Here is a 23,408-nt window from a genome sequence, read left to right as displayed (position 1 = left end):
TACCGCTATCCACACCCCCTTCCTTATCCAGTGGGATGATTGCCCGGCTGTAGTCTTTGCTGTCAAGCCACGTTACTCCTAAGTCACAGAAACCCATCCATCAAGAAGCGTAACTCTTGCCTGCCATCTGACTTGGTGATGGCCATAATAGAAACACTTTGCCAGCCCGTGTCACTGGTGTCAACAGGCGTGGTTGCTGGCATTTAGCAGCAGCCTTTTGGCAGAGTGGCAATCAGGCGGTTGGGATGCCAGCTGGACTTCCACTCTGTTCCCTACATCTTCCTGGCTTCATGGTGACCTTCAACAAGCCCTTGGGCTTAGGGGTAGGTTTCTGGAGGTGTCTTGATATGTGGAGGTAAACCTGGGTCTTAGAGTCATCTTTGGAAAGGGCTGAGATGATAAACTCTCTGATGCTTAACACCGGTGCCCGTGGTGTGAGGCATCCCCTGGGACACTGCTTTGAGTCAGGGCATATGTGGTTTGCAGGGATGGAGAGAAACTGAGCCATGGCAGCGTGACCATGCGTTGCATGCAGATGTCCTCAGCCATGACCTCTGTGGTGGCCTGATGCCAGTTGTCCTGAATGACGTGAACGGAGGTGTTATCTGGCTATTTCAGCATACTTGACTCAGTCATACAAATCCATTATATGCCGTTTATAAGAGACTAATAAGTGATTAATTTGTTGGTGAAAGGTCAAGTGGGTGAGGGAGTAGCTCCTTTGTAGCTTTTTGAGGGTGTCCTTTTCTATTTCACGTGACAGGGTGAGCTGCGGATCTCAGTACCCCTGCTAATCACGTCTGGGCACTTTATAAATGGGTGATAAATGCAATACGAAATAAATCCCGGCAGCTCTGCTTGGCAGCAGGATGAACTTGTTGGCCATCCTAGGCCATATTCTGGTTTATGCTGCTTAGCCAACTCTGGTAGGTGGTTGCTGGATGGTAGTGAGACCGTTACCCTGAGTACGCTGAGGGATCTCTCTCCCTGATGGGCAGCAGGACACCAATATTGTACCTGGCAGTGTGACAAGGCTGCGATGGATTATGTGGGAAGGGGAAGGTGCCTTACACAGGTTTCTGGCACCTCTTTTTCCCCTAACCTCAACAGAGAGGCCAACGGGATGGCTGCCGGGTGATGCAGGGTACTCTTCCCAGTTCTTCTCTAGTTCATGCAGCTCCATCTCTTGTGGGGGATATTTTCAGCGGTGGTAGACACTGTTGCATTCACAGGTGATGGGAGCTTTACCCTTGATGGCAATAGGATTTGCACTGGGTCAACAGGCTCTATGCCCTCTGGGAAACAGCAAACTTCATACCAGGACTTGTGCATGGCTCCTCCTAAACTCTGTTCCCAAAACCTCTTTCCTAGTGAACCCGGGATCTGAGGGGGCAGCCTACCCGACACAGGCAGCGACCAAAGTCAACACCGTCCTGGCCCGATACCTCGGCGAGCTCAGGAGACAGGAATGTCCAATGCTCTGGTAGATGGTTCCTGGGTTTTTCTGGCACAGGTCTGCAAAGTCCAAAGCCTCTGGGAGGCATTTCATTTTCCTTTCTGGAATTAGCTTTAGTGCTGAAGGTTGGGTTTGGGCCAGCAAAGCTTCCTTTGAGCCGTCGGCCATGTAAAAGACTCCTCGAGTCTGCAGTATTTCCCTTAAACACAGCTCATCTGGTGCCAGAAATTTCCCTCGCCTGAATATTATAATCTCCTCAAGTGCCGGTGAGGAATTACCCAAAGGAAACGTGACCTTTCCAGCAGCGCTGGCTTGTCTGGAGCGGGCGTTTGTGGCCATGTGGAACAGCGCAGGCTGTATCGTTGTTCTGCGGGAGGAAGAGGTGTTTTGTAGGGCAAATGGAAATAAATCCCCTCCCTTGGCTGGGGGTCCGGAGGGAGGTGAAGTCAAGAGCTGGATCTGAAATGGGCAGCCAGCCCCACTCAGAGCAGAAGTCTGAGCATCCTGGACACTTGGCAAACTGTGACTCTGTGGCCAAAGCTGAACTGAGGTGCTTTCAGCTCTATCCCTTCAGGATCTCCTCAGGAAGAGATAACCCCCTTCCACAAGAGCGTTTCGCCCCAAACCAAGACTTCCAAAAGCTGTTGGCAGGGATGTAGGGACAACATAAGAGAAACCACCTGACCCCATGATGAGGTCTTGCCGGAGCAAGCCCTGCCGGCGGCTCCTGGCTGCCAGGGCAGCAAAGCAGTGTCTCCATCCTCCCTTCCTTCTCCAGTCCCCCTAATATTTGTGTTAGGGGGTGAATTTCCTTTCACCTTGTAGGAAAACCCCTCTATCCAGGCAGGTGACTTGGGTGCAGGAGTGTAGCACGCTGTAGCTCATCTTGCAAATCTTCAAGTTTCAAGTCTTCTTGCTTTCCATTTTCCTGTCCTGTGTTGGGTGAAACGAAGTGGGGAGCTCTCAGTCCCACCAGCAGCTATGCGCCTGCCTCTTCCCAAAACTTCCCCAGCCTGGGAAAGTGCTGGCTGGAGGTGACAGCAGAGGTACGCGGTTTCAGCCCAATCCTGAAGCGCCGGGTAATTATTTCTAGAAATGGGAAAGGTGGTTGTGCAATACTGCTGTGGGCTGAGCACATGAAGTTACTGAATGCGATTGCGAGCAATTAAGAGCAAATGGGAGACCGCGGCCCCTTCTTAGAAAACCGAACCGATTGGAAATTAAATCTTTCCACCTTTTTGCTTTGAAAGGCAATTTACCAGCTGACCCCTTCCTCACACTGATGAAGGCTCGGGCTTGTCCAAATTGAAATGGCACATTCAGTTTGCGGTCCAACAAACCCTTGTAGCTGACCCAAACGCAAGGACTTTGGCAAGGTTTAGTTTCTCATTTGTTTGGTGGGGGTTTTTTGTTTGTTTTTCACTGAAGACAAATATTTGTGCTGCTAGGTCAATCGAAAAGGGATCGTCCTTTTCCCTCTGCTTGTTGGTGTGACTACTGAACCCCAAAGCATCGCTTATTAAACCTTGCTCTGCTGCCAGCCTGTTTGAACATGAGAGAGAGCTCTGAACCCGCTAATAAACTGGTTTTAGGCGTTTGCTGGAGGGTGGTGACATTTCTGAACCCAGGGTGAGCGGGGGCTCAGCGAGGGCTGTATCCACAGCCCACGTTCCTGAGAGGAGCAGGTATGGAGCTCCCAGCATCGCGGCCCCGCCGCAACGCTCGGTGTGTCTGAGCTGCATCCCAGCGCTGCGGTGGGCAACTCCGAGGCCGGTTTGCTCTGCGGCAAAGGCAGCTGGGAAAGATATTTCCCTGCTTTTAGCAGAAAAATCCTTCTCCCCAAAACGGTCGCCCCCAGCGCTGTCCTCAGCCCATTCGGAGGATGCAGGGACAGAATAGCGAGCCGGTGAAGTCATGGGGAGAGAGTTAGTCACATCAACTGGGAAGGGGAGAGGGCTGCCAACCGACGTTGCACTCACACCGTGGAAAGCTCGCGTGGTTTGGAGGGAAGCCCCCTCCAGGCTCCCCCGGGTACCCCGGCCAAGCCGGGGGCTTGGTGCAGCACTGCCTCTGCAGCGGTTTCCCGAGGAGCTGGAGGAGCTGGGGAAGGAATTAAATGGAAATCTAATTTGTTCTGGCATAGACGTGGACATTGCGTCTCATAACTGGGGCGATCTGGGCGATCGGGGGTTAAGAGCCTTTCTGAATCAGAGACTATCTGGAGCTGTCGCACAAGGGAGGGAGATCATGGCAGAGTTTAATGAATGACTTCATTTATATATTAAAAAAAAAAATAACAAAACACAACCCCACACAACAACACGGTGGCTTCCTGCCAGGCCCACAGACAAGGGTTTCTATGGGAACCTGGGGGAAAACAATAAATAGGAGTGTGGGACGAGTAGGGAAGGGAGGAGGGGAGCCCCAGGTCTGCTTTGTTCCCCAGGGAGAGCAAGGTGGCAAGGGGCGACAAGGGGGAAGAAGGGGAAAGGGCGGCTGAATTTGCTGCTTGCAAAAAAGACCTCACCCAAAATAAGGCAGGCACTGATTATTACATGGCGGTGGAGCTGTCTCTTAGCAGAGTCCGGGATCTGCTTCGTTCCCTGCTCCCCCGTGGGCTTGGTGGGGATGGGTGACCTGTCTCCATCTGGCTCCGCATCCCGGCTCTGCCGCCTGGGAGGAGATTGGAGTTCAGGAGGGCAGGGATGCGGGGTCACTCCCAGCCTCCTGCCAGGGTGGCAGTGGGACCACTCCTCGAAGGGATGCTACTGGGGCTAAGCTGGGCGGTCCTGCCGGTGCCACAGAGTAAAATAGGCTCCGAGCGAGTCTCCCCTGAAAAGGTTGACAAGGTTCATAGTGTAATTAGAAAAGCCAAATTTTTCTTGAACAAAATGTCTCGATTAATCCCTTTTTTTTTTTTCCTTTGCTGGGAGAGGGGTTCTGTCCTGAACCTCAAATGAAAACGGCATCTTAGCGAGGCCGTTGGCGAAGTGAGGCCCTCTCGCATAGCTCATAGCCCAGGCTGCAGGCAAAGCCAGGCAGGCTGGCAGAGTGGCACTTCTGGGGTCGGCTGAAATCTGCCCCTCGTTCACTGAAACCGGGCTGAAACAAGTCTCAAATAAGACATTTTTGGGTTTTGATTTTGTTTTTTTTTTTTTTTTCCTTTCCACAAACTCTTTGCCCCAGCCTGAACTGATGTCACACCACATCTCCTACTGCACAGGTTCACCCTATAGGGACTGCAGTCCTCGGGGTGTGCCCGAATGAGGTGGGGAGACACAGGTCAGGCTGGGTCCTGCTGCTGGTGGAAGATCGCCTTTCCGACTCCCTTGAGTGTGCCTTGCACAACAGCATTTCTGTAAATAGGCTTGCAAATACCAGGTGAAACAGCCTTCATGTTCTGTTTTGGACCCGGCTGAGCCAGGGATGAGCAAGGTGAGGGAGCACCTGCTCCAGTATTTGCTCCAGCATCTGCCCCAGCATCAGCCCCGGGTACCACGAGTCAGACCTGCCCTGCTCCGGCTGCCATCGCAGGCCCTTTGGGTTAGCGGTGACCCTGCCACCACGGCGCGTCCCTTTCTTCTTGCATCCCAGCTGGTGCCGCCAGCGGTGGAGGAGGAGCCAGTCCCATGCGGAGACTGACATTATCAACGGAGGAGGAATGTGGCAGCCCCCTTATCGCTTCCTCAAGGATGTGAGAGGCCGTTCTGCTGACAGAGGTGTTAATATCCAGCAGCTGAGACATCTGGGAGAAGCCAGGGCAGGTTTTCATTCTTGCAGGGGAGGAAGGAAGCTTGGTAGGGCAGAGCGGGATACAGCCGCTGCCCTCCACCACTGTTCCCTCTGCTCCTGGTCAGGCAGGAGAAGCTCAACTGCTTAAGGAAACTCACCCCCAGGGTGCAGATCTCACCCTCCCAGGCCAAAGCTTGAGATGGAGGTGTGGGATTTCCTGCAGCACTGCAAGACCCTTTGCAAACCCCTCCTGGGGTGCAAAGCTGCTTTGCAGGAAATGGTGCTTCCCAGCGGGCTTCCAACCCATGGGGAGGTCGCTGGTCTGGGAGGAGGGGGATACGCATCACATCTTCCTCAGGGCGTGGGGCTGAAGGCTCTTTCTCCTTCACCTCTCTCCCAGTCTGTGTGTCTCACCTTATCCTTGCACATCAGTTGGTCCAGCTGTGGAGCTGTGCTGAGGGAGGTGGTGATGCCACTTTGAGGACCACCACTCATGGTGGGAGCGCTCCTCTGCAGGAGCCTCCTGCTTGCCAGGGCTGGGGTGGGTATCACCAGGTTTTGCAGACCCTGCCCGACAGCATTAAGGATGGGTTTTCCCTCTGGCTTGGCAGGCTGACAGCGCAGTGGAGCGTGGAAGACGAGGAGGAAGCAGCAAGAGAGCGACGGCGGCGGGAACGGGAGAAGCAGCTGAGGTCCCAGGCAGAAGAAGGCTTGAATGGCACTAGCTCCTGCTCGGAGAGCGCAGGTCCAGCACAGGAAAACCAGTAAGAAATATCCATGGATATATCCTTCAGTGACACGCTCTCTCCTTACAGCAAAACACTCCTGCATCCGCAGGGCGGGTGTCTCTGTTGTTCGGGGTGGTCTGGGGAGATGGGGAAGTTCCCTAAATAGGTTTGGGTTGGGGGATTTAGCCCAGACTAACAAATAGTGAATAGTGTGTTTCTAGTTTGGGCAGAAAAAGCCAGAATCCCTGCTTTGCCCTTTTTTCTTGGCTGGCAGCTGGGTTGTTTTACTGCCCTGAGAGTTGAAACCAGGACAGCTGAGCTCAGGCGGGGAGTCCCCATTGCCAGGGATTTCAGTGCCTGGTTAAATATCAGCTTGTGAACCACTCTACGCCAAAACTAATGGAAGTTCCTGATACGTGCAAAGACAGACACTTGCCTGAGGATGTGATGCACAACCCCCGGCAGATCAGGGTGCTGGCGGCTGAGTGAGTGATCACCTCTCCCCGCTCCTCCCTCGGAGGATGCTGCCCCAGCAGTGGGGAGTGTGGAGCAGCTCCTGAGCTGGTGCAGTTCACAGCTCCAAGGGTTAAAGTTAACTCGATGCTTTAACGGGGCAGGTCGTAAATTGAAATAGCTCAGGAGGCATTTATGGAGATGCTGAACTATCTGCTGTCAAGAGAGGAAACCCCTGGAGAAGGGATAGGATGACCAGTCATGTCCCCAGCATTCCACCGCAGCACCCCACGCAGCCTCCCTGTGTCCACATTTCCTCAGCCCAGGTGCTGTGGGCGGCACAAAAACCAGGCTGCACTCTGAGTTGCCAAAGTCTGTCTTCAAGACCCCAGTCTTCCCACTATTTATGTGTTCAACTTATTTCTAAATATATTAAATACAATGGAAAAGTGGCAGCAGGATTTGGGATTACAGTCAGAGAGAAGCACCAGCTTCATTTTACTGGAAAAATAGCAAAAGCTATTAAAAAAAAGTATTTTTTCCATTAAAAGATCATTTTTTTTTTCTCAGATACTTTCAAAATTATTGAGGACTTCTTTTTTTTTTTTTTTTTTTTTTTTTTGGTCTAAAAGCATTGCAGAGAAGCTTCAAAATCTTTTGTGGAAATACACCCAGTGATATTCTGCAGACAAACCCACTGCGGACTGCCCTAAATGCAAACTGAAGAACTGGGAAGTAACAATAATTGTTTGCTTTTCCAAACCCCCCCTTCACACTGGGGCTGGAAAATAATGCTCAAAAGTCTTTAAAACTGCCGACAAGATCTCTGGTCTCTGCTTTACCAGGAGATGCTATGAGCGGTCTCAGGCACAGAGCAGTGTCCAGCAGCCCCAGGATCCCAGCTTGCAGGCTCCGGTCCCGTAAGCATAGGCACAGACACGCTGCTGACCCCACGGGAATTTTGGCAGTACCCAAATTTGAGTGCTTAAACATCTGCGAAGGGTTTAATGAAAAGAAGAACTCCTAAAATGAGGGGGTTTGCTCCCTGCTGCGCGATGCTTGAGCTTGCTGGGCCAGGCTTCACTGGGAAGGATGTTTCTTCTCTGGCCATCCCCTGGTTTCTTCTACAGCTGCTGACAGCCACCTGGACTTGCTCATGCAGCCGGGGTCAGACCTGGCTATTAATCTTCCGAAAAGCTTCGCTCTCTCTTGTGTAAACACTGCCCCCTCCTTCCCTCAGCTCTTCCCGCACTGGGACTCATCCCATCCATGTCACTCCTGTTTGTACAAACCCGCTGTCGGCATTTCCTTGCACCAAAGGGACAGAGCGAAGCTCCTCTCCTCCCTTCCCTCACTAAAAAAAAAAAAAAAAAAAAAAAAAAAAGAGAAATAACCCCCAAAACAGCGGGTTTGCAGAAAAGACACGTGTAGCCTTGGGAACCAGAGGGATGGACATCAGCTTAGGTGGTGCTGATGGGGCTGTGCTGGCTCGGTGCTTCCCCTGGGGCCAGGTTTGCAGAGGGGCACAGGGAAGCAACCAGTTTTCAACCAGCATTCGGCCAGTCTCCCTTGCTCCCTGGGAGCTTTTCTGATAGCTTGAGCACATGTTTATGGCCGGGGCCACAAATACCGGAGCGATTCTGCCTTGGGCATCATCAATGATGCAGCTCGCGTGAAACCCTGACCTGGGACTCAGCAGATCTGTGGTCCTGTCCTGGCTCTGCATCAAATTTCCCGAGCGTTGTCCTGGGACATCCATAAGCTATTGCTACACATGCAGCGGAAAATAACCCAGCCTGGGCTGCGATGTCCTAGACCAACACGGTATCGCGCTCAGCAGTCTAAGGGGATGCTGAAGTGCGTCAGGAGTGGGCTGTGCTCAAACTTGTGGCTGAGCAGCCATTTTCAGTGTGCACCCTCTGCTACCCCGCCTGGTGAGCCTGGCGAGGGCACCTGTTTTTCAGAAACTCGCAGCTCCTGCAGTCAGTTCAATGTGACACTCCCAAATCTCAGAGAAACGCCCCATATTTCAAGCCACCGTGGTCGCGGGGGAAGCTAAGCATCTCCTGACACCTCCTAAGAGCCCAGAAAGGCAAAGAAAAGACTCACCCACATTTATTACATATTTTTAATCTCTGAGTTTTAAACTAATCTGTGGGTCCCACATCCTAATTGCCATTCCCAGATGACGTCACTGCCCTGTATCCCCAAAACATCTGTGAAGCCACCTGCTCAGGCCGATGCTTGCAACGTGGCTGCCCACCTAGGACCCCTGGCTGGGAGGTGACTCTCCTTGAGAAAGCGAGAAAAGAAATAGGAAAAAAAAGAACAATCCCTGTGCACGGCCAGCCCACATCTGGTGCCGGCAGCTGCGCGCCCCGGGAGGGCTGCGGATCCGTGCAGCATTAGGGTATTCCCAGGCGGGGAGCCAGGGTCACGCAAGTGCATGTGACTGGCTCAGAGCTGTAGGGGAACGTGAGGATCCAAGCCAGAACTTGAGCCAGTGTTCTAATCTTTGGGTCTTCATGCCTTCCTCATCCAGGGATCCGTTCAGGCTGACTCCTGCTGATTTCTTTTCTATGTGGCTGCGTACCAGCATAGGACAAGCAGCAACCAAGTTCAAAACATCTCTGGTCTGAAAAAGCTAGGGCCGGCTACAGTGGAGACATGGACACGGACTTTTTGGTTTTGATGTGCTGCTTGTTTTTTGCTCGCCGGCATGCGGCCCCAGAGACCAGGCAGGCAGTTGGGTGCTCCTGCCGGAGACGCGGGGCTGCTCCTTCTTCCTCTCCATCTCTCAGTGATGTCCCAAGAGGCTCCTTTTGTACAAGGGTGGTTCTAAGCATGTGGCAAAGGTGTCTTTCCTGCAACGGTGGATAAGGCTTCAAGTGGGAGCTGGGAGCAATCAGAGGAAAGAAAATGTAATAACTGGAGGGAGAGAAGGATAATATCAGACTGGGGCTCTTTCAGACCAGGTTTGGTTTTTTTTTTTTGCATCTCTCCTTATTTTCCTTCTTGCTTGTTTCAGCTATGACTTTAAGCCATCCGGGACTTCGGAGCTGGAGGAGGATGAGGGGTTCAGTGACTGGTCCCAGAAGCTTGAGCAACGCAAACAGAGGTGAGTAGGACACAGCCGCACTGAGGGGATAGGAACCAACGTGCTGAGGGAAAGGACCGTGCCCAAGGAGGGGCAGGACAGGTCCCACACCGCTGGGACGGATGCTCTCCGCCTGCCGTTTGGGCTAATGGGGAGGAACAGGCTCAGGGACTGCCCCGGACTTCGGGGATGTTTGGATTGAGCTTTGCACTCCAAGCGATGGCAGCCTGCCAGGACGCCTGAGTTTGGAGGAGTGACAACAGCAGATTTAAGCCACCTGAGCTGCTGCAGGGGCTGAAACGGCCTCTAACGTAATCCAGGCCAGCCTAAAAAGCTCTTCTAAGATATTGCTCCTTCCTGGCTCATGGCAGCGTAGGGGGTGTTATGGCCCCAGCCCACCTTGTGCTTGACTCCTCTTTCGGCGGGGGAAAACAGGCAGCAAAGAGCCCTGAGAGGTGCTTGTGTGCCAACTGTTTAGTCCCCATCTCCCATCTCTCTCCTTTTGCTGAACTGAACCAAAGTCCTGCATTAACCACTTCCTTTGGACACCGTCTACCTGCATGTGACCTCTGTGACTCAGCTCTCTCGGCAGCTTGATTTTATAGGGAATTTTACCCTGTGATGACGCAGCCTCCTCTTTACCCCCGAGACTGAAAAAATGCATAAGGTTAATATTTACTGCTGAACAAATAAATAGAGCTCGCCCCTTTCTTACTTTTTTCCAAACACTGTAGCTAAACCACTCTGCAAGCTGTACCTTCCCAGCCCCGACCCTAAAAGCATTGCTCAAGCCCCTCGCCTGGCACCGATAATCACATCTGTGAGAGCAATTAAAAGTCAACCCCATCTGCTTTTCGGCACGCCACCTCTTTTTCTGCCCCCCTTGCAAAGAGCTCGTCCGGAAAGAAAAGCTGTTGCTATTCCCTTCTTGGCCTTCAAAGGAGAATTAGCTGGAAGGGTTCTGTTATCCTCTCCTGAAATCGCTCCTTGGGTTTTCATGTGGTGCTGGTGTTTATGCTGTAGCGTGGCGGGAGGGTGCTGAGCAGGGAGGTGGGACCCGTGGCAGGTGAAGCCCATCAGAGAGGGGTGGTGCTATAAAGGCAGCGGCTGTAGGAGAGTAGGTTTTTGGCTGGAGGCTGGTTGGGAGAGGCAGCTGAAGAGGCTCAGAGCCTGGGGGCTTGCTGGGAGTGGGCTTTTAGCAAAAGCTCAACTCGCTTCCTAGTGGGTGGCTGTGCCCTATAAAGCCCTTTCAGCACCTTTTCCCTTCTTTACCTGCCTCGCACAAAGGACGGGCTCGGAGTGCGGTGCCAACCCAGGTAGGCTGTGCGTCTGGCTGTGATGCCCCATGCTGGGACAAGCAACGCTGTGGCCAGGGTTTTCCCAACTCCCTTCTCTCCTGCGTAACCGAATATGGAGCAAACTCTGTTTTTTTTTCATGTGAGTGATGTTTGGGTGGTAGCTACGAATGAGGGGATGGAGCTAAAACAGTTTGTGCGTCCCCCCGAGGTCCTGGGTGCTAAGGCATGTGTTCTTTTCGGTTCTGGTTCCCCACTTTGTGGAGGCAGAGCCATGCCTCCACAGCTATCAGCTGCTTGCAAGAGGGTGGGAGCTGGGTCAGACTTTGCCTCCCATACAAAACCGCTGTGGTGCAAAAGCCATTCTGTAGGCTGCATCATATCTGCTGGCCTAAATTTTTAATATGAGCTTGCACTTTAGCTAGAGTCTTTGCTGGCATCCCGGTTAGGAGACACCGGTTACCCGGGCTGTAAAACCTTCAGAGCCTGTTTGCTGTAGTGACGGCGCTGTTGTGGGAGGATGATTAGTAGCAAGCCAGGCGATCCAGCGTACGCATCAGCTTTTTCCCTGTGTGGTCAGTTGGGAAGGCTGGATGGTGGCTGTCCTGTGAGCTGCCTTTCCAGCAGCAGAGAAGTGGGTGGAAAAGCATCATTTGACCTTTTTTTTTTTTTTTTTTTTTTTTTTTCACGTCTTGGTGCTGGCTGGTGAGGCAGAAGGGGTGAGTCAGCCTTGCGCTTTGGCAGCTGCCCACCAGCCAGCTCTCTAGCCTTGCTGTCACAAGCCAGGTGATTTTCTAAGAAATGGATGGGAGGAGAAAGCTATTCTCTGGCCAGGGAAAGTAAGATGGCAATAACATCTTGATGCGCAGCTGTGAGCCAGTGAGAGCTCCGGGGTTATTTGCTCACGCTGACTCTGTGCCCGTAGGCATGGGCTGCTCTGCTTTTACAAAGCTGATTGCTTAAACATACTCCTGGGTCTCCTCTCCGCAGCCTCAGGGACCTGGAGGAATCCTCTTGTGCAAACCCCATCGTGGGTTTTTTCAAACCTAAACCAAGGGGTGACCCTGGCTGCTTTGGGACTGCTTTGTTTTGCTGAGCTATGACATGAGTGACAGGACTAGAGGTGTTATTTATTCTGGTGGGTAAAAGAAGGGCGCGGGGTCAGGTGTGGATATAGCATTGCCTGCAGAGCACTGTGCCTTGCAAGCACAAAAACCCCCAAACCCATGTGAGTGACTGTGCAGCCTTGCCCTGCAGTTTAGCTTCAGCTAGGGAAAAGGTGGATGGTGGGAAGCACGTTCACATGTTGGTGGTTGGATCCTCCTCCAGTGAGAGGCTCTGTTAACATGGAAGATGGGTTAAGGTAGAGCAAGGCTGTGTTTGGTGCTCCACGTTGAATTGGTGCTGGGAGCTGTGGGGGCAGGCAGTGTCAGATCTGTGTTTGTGCATCAGGACCACAGAGCACGCTGGCTGACTTGGGATTTTGGCTGTAGCGGAGTGGAGAACTGAGACAGCACCACATCATGGTGGTAGTGTCCTCTCTGCCAGGAGTCTGAGCGGAGGCCAGAACCTGGTGTTCAGGTCCGTCTGATCTCTCTTCCTCTGGATCTTGCCACAACTTCTAGGTGAGCCATGTCCTGGACATTTGAAGTGTGGAAATGTGATGTGCCTGCTGTTACATCTGGACCATGGAAGTGGCTATGAGCCCTGGTGTAAAACACCCAGCAAGTTGTGGACTTGTGGAAATGGAAAAATTGGATTTCTAGAGGTCTAAGGCCCCTGGTGGTGTCCGAAGGCTCATAACAACATGTTTTGCTTCTTTGATGTCTCTCTGCCACCTCTAGGTCTCCACGACAGTCATATGAAGAAGACGACGGTGGTGTGAGGGAAGCTGAAGTCAAACTGGAGCAGATCCAGCTGGATCAGGAAAGCCCGGAGGAGATCCGGGAGGAGAATGTGGTTACTGAGGAGGAAGAGAGGCCGTGCCAAGAAGAAGAACGGGTCCAAGAGCAGGAGGAAGAGGAGAGAGCCAATCAAGAGGTGGGATCAGGAGGAGATGACTTTCTCCTCTCCACAGGGCTGGGGGCTGCTCTCCAAGAACTCAACTCACCATTGCTGCCTACACTGCTGCGTGTTGAGCCCATGTAGACAAATAGTCACGGCATAACCTGGGGCTGGTGCCACTCTCGCCTGTGGTCACTGCAGGCATCCTCTGCCCTCTTGTGAGGGTGGTGTGTTTGCTCCCAGAGCTTGTGGTGGTTTAGTCATGTCTCTGCAATACTGATAAGGAAAGTGCTACTATTTCTCCTGTGCTTTTGTGGGCAGCGAGCAGCTCAAAGTCAGGAGAACTCAAATCTAAGTGTTACTGCTTGCTTTTCTCTCCTCAGTCTTTATCGCACCTTTGGAGCACTTTGGCTTGATGTATCTCTAAATCTTGCATTGCTCCCAGCTAAGGCTTGCTTTCTTTCCTCTTCTGATGAGGAGTAATTCCTGGTAAACAAGAGAGGCAAAGCTGGAACTTGAGTGGTGTGCAAGTCCGGTAGGGTGGCTGAGCTGCAGATATCTTCTGTTGTAAATGGATTTTGGCTTGCTGAGGCTAGTGTACTTTTGCATTTGAACTCTGTGTGTGACTTTTTCTAGCCCTTCATTCTAAAGGCAGCTGCTCTCTCTCCTTATGGCCTTTAAATGAGAAATTAACATTTTTCTATCTCAATAGTGGTAAGAAATCTTTATTAACTGACGCAAAGACACGTTTCCATATTATTTTGGAACCTTGAACCTGCAAAATTTCTCTGATATTTTTTTTTCCCCCCAAATTAACACATGACCTTCTTCCTGTATGTTTCAAAATTAGATAATGTGAAGTCAAAGTTTCTGTGCTCGCGTTTTTGTTTAGTGTAAAGCAGGAAGCCTGGGAGACAGGGGAAAAATCACTTTTGTTGCATAGTAAGCACTTTGACCAACTCACTTCCTGGCTTGTTCATTTTTCTGCGCTCAGGAAAAGAAGAGAAGGAGAAATGAAGAAGAAGAAGAAACACCAGAAAAACGCCAGAAGGCCCCAAGCCCCGCCAGCCTGGAAGAGGAGGAGCTGTGCTCTGACCACACTGCAGTGTGGTCCACGAAGGTTTGTGTTCCTGGGGCAGCTCTAGAGGCGATGGCAGCTATCACAGCAGAGCACCTAACTAATGATGAGGAAAGATGACCCAGGGTTTGCGGTAACATAGGGTGTGAATCCTGTTATCCCACTCCTGCTACAGGCTGAGACAAATCACTCGATCTGTTTCCTTCATCTTCCTTGGCCATCAGCCTCCTCTCCTCTTGCTTTGCCTGCTTGAGTCGTTGGAGGCTGTAACTGTCTCTGTGTATATTTTGCCGATCACTGTAGATGTCTAAAGTTCATTGAGGACTCCAGGGAATATTGTAATACCGAGAAAGATGTCTGTGCTTTAAGCTTGTGAATTTGTTCAAAGATCACACATGGAACTTTATCAGAAAATGAAACTTCCCTTCCCCAGAAAAAAAAAAAACCCCAAACTTTGAAGCACTGGGATTTCCCTATCTTACTTAGAATAAAAACAGAAACTATGACTTAAGTTTTTTAAACAAACTTGGATTCCTAATCTCTGAAGCATTGTGTCCTTCCCAATCACATCTGCCTGCACTGATGCTCTTGCGAAACTTCCATTTTTAACACCACCTGAATTGCATCTCATGACTCCTGTTGCATTTGCTACAAATCTTCGGTTCTGTGCATGTGCTTTTAAATACAATAGCTACAGATAAGTGGTTTCTGTAGTGAATGGCTTTTTGTTTCTTTAAGCCCTACGCTTGTTGATTGTAGCAGTGAGGGAGATGGTGAGGAGCCTGGGTAGCCTGTTAATCTGCTGTTGGTATTGTCTTTGCTTTTTTTTTTGGATTTATATCTGTGCTATTTGCTTCTTAGTCAATATTTCCTGGACGGGGAGGATTGAGCACTTCCTCTTGCACCAGTAAATAGATTGTAAGAGGAAGGTTTCATCATCTATAACCATCAGATTCTTGTTCTTTAAGGAGAAGCCTTTTAAAAAGCAAATAGAGAGGGGAGCAAGAGTGGGTTTGGATGCAGGTCATGTGCTAATGTTAGGCTTGAAAAGTGGGGTGGGTGTGGCCAAAGCATATCCCCAAGAGTGGGACCAGTGGGGAAAAGCAGGAAACACTTCCAGTTGCCCTTTATGTGCCGAAATTCTCATCATTACAACCCTGAAACACATTCAGCTTCCTGACCTGAGCTTAACTGCTGTGGCCAGGATTAGCCCAGGGAAAGTTTAGAAATATTGTCTCTGCGTTTTATAACGGTGATGTCAGAGCTCACCAATATGAAAAGCCAAATGCAAAGCTGTTCAGGAAAAATATGAGCTTGGAATCTTTCCAAAGGAAGGAGGCTCTTCACACCCCAGCTAGCAGGGCTTTGAGTGAACACTAAGAATTAGCCACGTTGACCACCAAGAAGGTGTTTTGGCACGGGATTGCTCAGCAGAAACACTGCTTGCAGTGGAAAGATGAGAGCATCTGCAGTGGGCGGTGAGCTGCCCTGCCAGCTGTGGCTGGTGGGAGGCCAGGTACACAGCTGGGGCAGGTGGATGTTGGGTTGCAGGGGGATGGGGTATTTAGGGTTCAGAGGGCCAGTGTGACCTCGGGGCTGAAATGGATGTGTGGAGCCTTTTACCAGCCCTGTTTTTTGTCCCGGGCTGCCTGTGAGCTCTGAGTTTTGAGGTTGGCCGAGCGAGCAACTGTGGTTTCTTCTGGCCTTTAGAAAGCGCTTTGGAGCGGAGAAATGCATGACTCTTGCTGCAAGGAATTGCCCTACAGGGCAGAGAGAGGTGGTCTCTAAATAGCTTAGGAAAAGTTTGTTCCCACCTAGACTGTCATGCTGAGAGCTGCTGTCACCCACAGCCTGTTTCTAGGCCCCTCTGTGTTTAACTTGATGCTTATTTATGACTTTTTGGAAGCACCTGTGGTCGGTTTGCACCCGCACAGCATCTCTCTGGCAGGGTTGGCAAGGTTTTTTTCCCGTTGATATCTTATCTACTTGTGGTTGAGAAGCTGAGACATGGGAAGGGATCTACCTGATTCCCCTTTCAGGTGCTGTTATGCCCCATGAGATGCCAGCCTGCCCATCGATGTCCCAGAGGGATGGGAAACCCAATCCCTCAAGTCACAGCTCAGGCATGAACCAATTCCTCCAGCACCGAGCAAAGGAGCAAGCTGGGAGCGGGCAGACAGCCTGCCCACCAGAAACTGCTGTCTGGAGGGATATCTGTCACGCTGCTGTGTTGGGACCCCGCACAGTGACTCTCCCTGACACATCTCTATTGGCCAGGATTGCACCGCTTGGTGGTTGTGCTCTTCTCTAATGGGCCTTGGGCTCTTGGGCACAGCTGTTAAACGTGTCCTCTTTGTGACACTGTCTTATCTTCTGTTTAGCTAAAATTTAGCACTAGCATCCTGAAAGTGTCTTAGAATGAGCACTTAGTGCTGCTTTTTGTCTGCTAACTTGGTAGGTGATGTTTCCCATGGCACAGGCAGCAGTATAGAGGGAGAAAAGGCTCCTTGTTATTTGGTCGCTGCTCCTTGGCTCCACAGGAGCTGCTGTTGAGAAACAGCCTCCCCTTTGACTTGAAAGTGACTTCTCTCTCTGTGTTCTTGTTTTCTGGGGCACAAAAGAGCTGTGATGTTTAGCAACATTTAAACTTTCCTTTATGCGGTGGTTGTGAAGTGCTCACTGGCCTTCCTGTGTTGACCAAAAAGTTCTTGCAAAACCCTCTTTTTCTGGTGGACCTGAAGGGCTGCCTTGCAGGTGGCTCCACGAGCTGACTTGCCCTGTCTGTGCACTTCTCTGGTGGGGATAAGCCGCAATGTAACTCATGCCTGTGCTCCTCTTATGCTTGGCTCCTCTTCTGCAGATGTGGCTAGCAGTGCCTCTAGTTTTCCCTCTTTTTTCTGTCCACACTTATCACTTTTTCTCTTGTGTCTGGCTAGGAAACCAAGTGTCTGAGAAAGATACCTGGTCCTTGAGCAGGGAAAATGGTCTTGGTTGCTGTTTCAGTTGTCAGTCAAGCTGCATGTTGTTGGTTTGCCCCTAAAACTGGTTGGGTTGCTGCTGTGCACTGGTGCTTTTGGTTGGGATTCTGCTCACCTGCCTTGGAAAGGAGAAGGAAATAGTATGGTCAGTGTGGGAACACGGGACTGAGCGAGGCATTTCTAACCAAAATCTGGGTGAGGGAGCAGGGAAGAGAAATGTTTGAACTACGGTCAGCCAAGGTGACCTACATCGACCTGAGGTCCATGGAGAAAAGTAATATCTTCGTCTTCTCTCTTCTACTTTAGATCACGGACAGAACTGAGTCACTGAACCGCTCAATAAAGAAAAGGTATCTCTAGGGTTGATATGGGCCTTGGGGTAAAGCAGGTCCCTTCCTCCAAACGGAGGATGCCAGAAGGCCCTGCTGTAGGTATGGGCAGGAGTGACAGGCTGCCTGTGGCCCTCAAAGTCCTTCCTTCTGCCTGTGGTACTGGGGAATCACCTCAATCCTCTTCTTGCTTCTCCAGTAACAGCATAAAGAAGTCCCAGCCTCCCCTCCCAGTGTCGAAGATCGATGACAGGCTGGAGCAGTACACACAGGCTATTGAGGTGGGCTGCTGTGTTGTCTCTGTGTCCCCACCCTCCAAAGACCCCTCTTTGCCAGGCGTTGCTCTCCCACCGTGCATTTTAGCCTCACTATCTGGGAGGTGACAACTGAATCATCCCCACTTGGATGGGAGCAGCCCTTTCTCCTGTCTCTGTCTCCCTTCACAGCAAAAAGTAGGTTTCTTTACCAAGCTGCCCCATCCTTGTTTCCTCATGCTCCTTGCTTAAAGGGTGGGAGCATCTGGCAGGAACTAGCAAGACCCTAAAAATCAAAAGTCTCCTTTAACAACCCCTCATCCCTGAGGACCTCTGATTACAGGGGGCAGGGGGGAAGAACACACTCTCCCTGACAGTGATTTTTCTCCATTTATTTTCCAGACATCCACAAAGGCTCCAAAACTTGTCCGACAGCCCTCTCTGGACCTCCCCACCACAAGCATGATGGTAGCCAGCACGAAAAGCCTCTGGGAGACTGGAGAGGTTGCAGCTCAGTCTGCCGTGAAGTCCCTGCCCTGTAAGGTATGGCACTTGAGGGGCTGTCCCACAGGCACAGCTGGCCTTACACTTACATTAGCCTATTGGTATGGCTCACTGGTGGTGCCCACCAGCCCTAAAGGCTCTATATTAGGGATGTGTTCTCCTTCATGAGCGTATAAGGCCTTGTACCTCAGAGCTTTGCTTCATCTGGGGAAGGACTTTTTGCTAGGGCATGTAGTGATAGGACAAGGGGGGATGGCTTTAAACTGGAAGAGGGCAGATTTAGGTTAAACATTAGGAAGAAATTTTTTACTTTGAGGGTGGTAAGGCACTGGAACAGGTTGCCCAGAGAGGTTGTTGAGGCCCCATCCCTGGAGGTGTTCAAGGCCAGGCTGGACGTGGCCTTGGGCAACCTGGTCTAGTGGGAGGTGTCCCTGCCTATGGCAGGGGGGTTGGAACTTGATGATCTTCAAGGTCCTTTCCAACCTAAACCATTCTATGATCTGTGCTAGGGTCCTGAATCGTTCCTTGGTGGTACAGTTAGGAAAGCCTCTGTGATGCTGGTTGAGGCTCTGATTTGAAACGGGAATAAATTCAGCTGGTGCAGAAAATGTGTTTGTCTTCTGCAGGGACTAGGACTGAGCTCCAGTTGTTGAGCACAAAGTTGGATCTCGTACCAAGATGATAAATCTTGTAAAACTTGAAAATGCAGAACTTGTAAAATTGAGAGCAATTTTCTTTCTGGTCATTGTGAGTAAGGCTGGTTCTCTAACACATGGGTTGCAAATCTGTGTTTATGTAAGCAAAATTCCTTCCATAAAAAAAGCCTTGATGTTAACATGTCTTAAATAGTTAACAAACTTAAGAAAATAAACATCTTGGATCTCTGATCCAGGCTCTTGTTGAAGAGAGTGAGAGAAAGGAAAACATAGGATATACTGGGAATAGGAAGAAGTTTTCACAGTCATGGGTTTTAGCTGCAGCTGCCATAGGTCAGATGATGTGATATTATAAATAAAAAAGGAAGTCGGATGTGTGGGTTTGAAAGCGACATGAACAAAGGCATGTTCAGCAGCGTTAGCAGTGAATGGTAATGAGAACATCATCTTCTCAGGATATCGTGGCTGGAGACATCGTGAGTAAAAGGAGCCTTTGGGAGCAGAAGGGCAGTTCCAAACCCGAGACCAACATCAAGGTGAGTTAGTGTCTGAGTACAAAAGCACTTGATTTCTTGTAAAAAAGAAAAGAGCTCTTAGCTGGGTGGGAAGTATTGAGCAGATGGTGATGTTCTGCAGGGACAAGGGCTGCCCGTATCTATCAATGCAATTGCATACCTAAGAGCTCTTCCTAACAGCGAGCTGCTCTTGCTTCAGCCCTAGTAAAAGTGGGGGCAAAAATAATTTTATAACCAGTAATACTGAAGGGTCTCTTGAATAGCATGTTGTTCTAAGGCCATGGGTTGGGATCCCCAGCCTTCTAGACTAAAACTGAACCGCAATTGTTAGTTGCTTTGCTCTTACTGTGCTTTTTAATCTTGGGAGTACAGAAGACATGCAAAATTAAGTGGAATTGAGCCAAAGACAGTATCAACACTTGGGCTTTTGTGCCTACCTGTATGTTTGTGGGAACGCCAATTAAAATGCAGCAGGCAGCTACTGCTCGAACTGTCCAGGTTGGGAGAGGAAGATGAAAGTATCTTGTCTGTTCCTGGATCTGTACTGCTGCCAGTACATGGTAAATGAAACTGGCTCTTGCCATAGGTGGAACCATCCCCAGCATGGGGGGCTGGGCTTTTAGATGAGCCCTCCCTCGCGATGCCTGGCATTGCGTCTTCCCTTATGCATCCCATGCTCGCTGTGTTACCTTACGCTTCTAGAAAGGTCTAGGTCAGTCTGTGCAAAGAGTTTACGTGGAAGGGGCAAGAAGGGAGTGCAGAGTAGGCTGTGTCCAAGTCTTCTGGGATTACAGAAAACTGTTTCACATACTCCTCTGGTTTCAGTTATTTGATCTTGACTGCCTATTTGAGGGAGAAAAATGCTGACTTTGGCTCTTTCTTTCTCTCCCGTTCAGTCCACTCCTTCTGGCAAAAAGTATAAATTTGTTGCAACAGGCCATGGCCAGTACAAGAAGGTGTTGATAGATGATCCGGCAGAGCAATAGCATGCCTGGAGAACTCGTTAACCAGGTAGGTGGGGTATGACCTTGCACTGCGTAACAAAATCCTGCTGCTGTTCTGGTGGGATGTTGGGGATGTTTCTGCCAGCTAAACTTCGGGGGAGTGGGAAGGTACTGTATGGTAACAGCTGGAGCCTTGCTTCTGGGCAAACGCCTGACTTTGAGCTGGAAGGGAGCAGGTACACGGTGGGGTTTGTTTTGGTCTTTGACTTTCTAAGGCTGCTAGGAAGCTGGATACCTGTGTTAGCTTAATCTGCAGAATAAGTCCCTTAGCTACTGCTGTTTGGGTGAAGGTGTGTTTGCCTTTGCTAGTTCAAAGGAACAGTCTATCTGCTGTTTTTTCTTATGCTCTCTTATGTTGCAAGGAGAAGTAGATAGCTGGAGGTCACTTTGACTGAGCATAGGGGCTGATGCACTCCTGAAATTCAGATGCTTCTGGGGTCTAATTCCCTGATTTACTGAATTAATCAGGGGAAAAACTTTTAATGATTTCAGTAACCTCTTGGAACCAGTCCATAATAGAGTTGTAGTAGGGAGGACATGAACATCTGCTGTGCTGGGTAGACCAACAGAGCAGAAAGGACCATCCTCTGAAGTGTAGTAAGGGGGAAGGCAGAGCTGGGTTGCTGTCTCTGTGCCCTCTTGAAACGGTCTTTGGATCTCATGCTCATATTGTGTTTATGTTAATAGATATCCTGGTGTTATCTTGAGTGGATAACAGTAGAGGGTTGCAGCAATAAGGAGGAATGGCCTAGAGGGAGGTGATAACTGGTTGGATCCAACCGGGCAGCATCTGGCACTGTGAGAGGAGAGGAAGTTGTTGGGGGTGAAAACAAGCTCACTCTTTTTTCCTAGTATAAAAAAGAAGCTTTATTTCATAGCCAAGCTTATAAATAGCTCTGTCTGCTACAAAACACCTTTTGTTTCTGAATTCTTCTGGGCGCTGTGTTCCTTCTGTTGTGTGTGGTGGTTTTTTTTTTTTTGTTTTTTTTTTTTTTTTTTTTCCCCTCAAGGAGCTGGCTTCTGATTGCAGCATATTGTTTTGTTTGGGTTTGTTTGGTTTTTTTTCCTTCTGTGGTGCCCATTTAGAAGAGAAGCTCTCTTGAATGCCACTTTGAGATGGGCAACAGTACAAACCCAAGCCTCCCCAAAGCTATGTTTTTAGATGTAAAGAAGGAGGAGCCTACCGGACTTGTATCGGCAGCTTGCTTCCCTGCCTGTGGCTTTCGGAAATCTATTTTAAAGTCTCCTCTTTGATCAGTCCTCTTCTTTTTCCTGAAGTCTGTTTTGATGCACCAGGTGGGATCCTACTGAGCTTCAATTCTTTATAGGAAACAGGTTTTGCTAGGTTGTCAGCAGATTTTGTTTGCCCTACCTGAGCTTCTGCAAGCAGCTCAAAGGAAAGTGCCCTCACCTCTGATCTTTTTCTGGCATCCCATCTTGAAAGACCAGCATTTGTCATGGGATGTCCTCTAGGATCCACGCAGCACTCCAGGCAACCACTGCACAGCACTGTTGCCCTATGGGCTCATTCAAAAGGAAGGTTTTTTTGACCGCAAATAGCAAAATGACTGCGATAGCTTGGAGGATCTTGGCTTGTTTCTGTTCTTGGGTTTTTAGCTGGCTCTTTTGTGTGTTGAGAGGTCTCTACTCCCCAGCTCTTCTCCACCTCTCTGAACTATGCTCATCCTTTTTCCCTACTGGCAGATCCCTTCATGGTTGCCTTTTTGCTCCCAAACCCTTCTGGCTCACCCCCGTGTCACTCGCTCAGCACCACCTTATCAGCTTTCTAGTTTCTTGAGCACAGGTACAGTTCTTCCTTCTCCCCTCCCTCCCTGAGCTGCAGGACCTCTGAGCAGGCTGTGGAGTAAGAGGTTTTCTGTAAGTGACAATTTGGGCTCTTACCAATTGCCTGAGGTTGGTTGACATTGAAAAACAACCGAACTGTGTGCTATGGCATTTTACTTCCCTTGCTCAGCATGGCAGCTCAAGCTGGGACATGCTGCAATGGCTCCCAATGCAGAACCACTGGTGGAAATCTCCTCTTGCCTCCAGGCATCTGTACTTTCCTCTCCAATGCTCTCGTGCCAGGGCCTCTCTGTAGGACTCTCCGTGCCTGCTATATGCCTCTGCCCTTTACTTTTGGGGCAGAATGGTTAAAGCATGTGGCCAAACCTGCCTGCCTCTGCATCCTACTGTGGGCATCACTCTCCTCACCGGCCATTCTCCATCTTCCATCCCTGTGCAGTGGGGCTGGGTTGTGGATGCAGCCTGGTGGGAAGCCCAGCAGATGCAAGACATAAGCCTTTCCTCATCGTCATGTGTGAGAGTTGCTGGTTTGTTCTGGGTGGTTGTTCTCACTGCAGGACAAAGTGGATTAAAGCACAATTGCTTCTGAAGCCATCTTCTCTGCCCAGACTCACTTAGTCTCCCAAGTCTCTCCAATTCTCCCAAGGAGAATCCCAAGCCCAAGTTGGCTGTTCTGCTCCACGCTAATGCTGTGGACCTTGTGCATAGGCATCCAGCTATCGGTGCTACAGTAAGGTGCCACTTTAATGCTGTGTGGTAAGGTCATATTTCATCTGCATTAGGCATTCTGCATGTTTTAAGCTGTACCCTTTTTGATTTTGTGTTGCTGTGTGGATCTTTCTCTATAGCCTTCTCTTGCAGCACGTTGAATTATCCTGCAAAGGCTTACCTGGGATCCACTTGTGATTACTGGTGCGTTTCCAACCTACCTCTTTTCAGCGCTTTCCTGGAAAACTGGTGGGGTTGGAGAAATCAAAATTTTAGATACTTGTATTATTCTTCCTTCTCTCTCTCTTTTCTTTTTTCTCCTTGTAATAGGGAAGGGATTACAAAACAGAGGATAAGACCAGCAAAGTGAAAACTTTAGTGATTGGTTGATTACAATTGAACTTTACTGATAGCATCATTGCAAAATTAGAGGACTTAAAAAAGGCAAAAGGGTCTCTTGGTTTTGTTTGTAATTCTGCTTGCAGTTTGGCTCGGGGACATTTTGGTGAGCTCCATATCCTCTGTGCATGAAGAGAATGTAAAGAGCTGTGTATTGAGTTTCCTATTTGGACTAAACATAGCAATCCTCTATTAGCTGTGTAGGAATATCCCAGCATATGACAAAGTCCCTTGAGAAACAGAAATAGCTGATCTCCAGCTTTCATGCTCATAAGCTTGGTGGTGATGGAGATGCAAAGGGTGACGAATGCTGGAAAGCGTAGGTGTCTCTGTGGATGGACAGAGTTGGGGATTTTGTTTTAAATACCTTTTTTTCCAGGACATCAGGCACCAGGAGGTATGCAAATATTAT

General features: G+C 49.9%; 1 protein-coding gene across 3 annotated transcripts in view; it reads left to right on the top strand.

Moving 5' to 3' along the window:
* LSP1 (lymphocyte specific protein 1) overlaps nucleotides 1-23,408 on the top strand; it is a 52,690-nt gene that overhangs the window by 21,529 nt on the left and 7,753 nt on the right. For all 3 annotated transcript variants that reach the window (XM_082484755.1, XM_082484754.1, XM_082484753.1), the window contains exons 2-10: nucleotides 5,800-5,952; nucleotides 9,398-9,487; nucleotides 12,606-12,801; nucleotides 13,760-13,885; nucleotides 17,128-17,171; nucleotides 17,350-17,431; nucleotides 17,807-17,947; nucleotides 19,020-19,100; nucleotides 19,976-20,090. In XM_082484755.1, the coding sequence (XP_082340881.1) occupies nucleotides 5,800-5,952; nucleotides 9,398-9,487; nucleotides 12,606-12,801; nucleotides 13,760-13,885; nucleotides 17,128-17,171; nucleotides 17,350-17,431; nucleotides 17,807-17,947; nucleotides 19,020-19,100; nucleotides 19,976-20,065 (1,003 nt within the window). In that variant the 3' untranslated portion in view covers nucleotides 20,066-20,090. The remainder of the gene's footprint in view (nucleotides 1-5,799; nucleotides 5,953-9,397; nucleotides 9,488-12,605; nucleotides 12,802-13,759; nucleotides 13,886-17,127; nucleotides 17,172-17,349; nucleotides 17,432-17,806; nucleotides 17,948-19,019; nucleotides 19,101-19,975; nucleotides 20,091-23,408) is intronic.

The sequence above is a fragment of the Vanellus vanellus genome (assembly GCF_965231255.1).
Source record: "Vanellus vanellus genome assembly, chromosome: 6".
Classification (NCBI taxonomy): domain Eukaryota; kingdom Metazoa; phylum Chordata; class Aves; order Charadriiformes; family Charadriidae; genus Vanellus; species Vanellus vanellus.
This window is presented reverse-complemented; position numbering and strand designations above follow the sequence as displayed.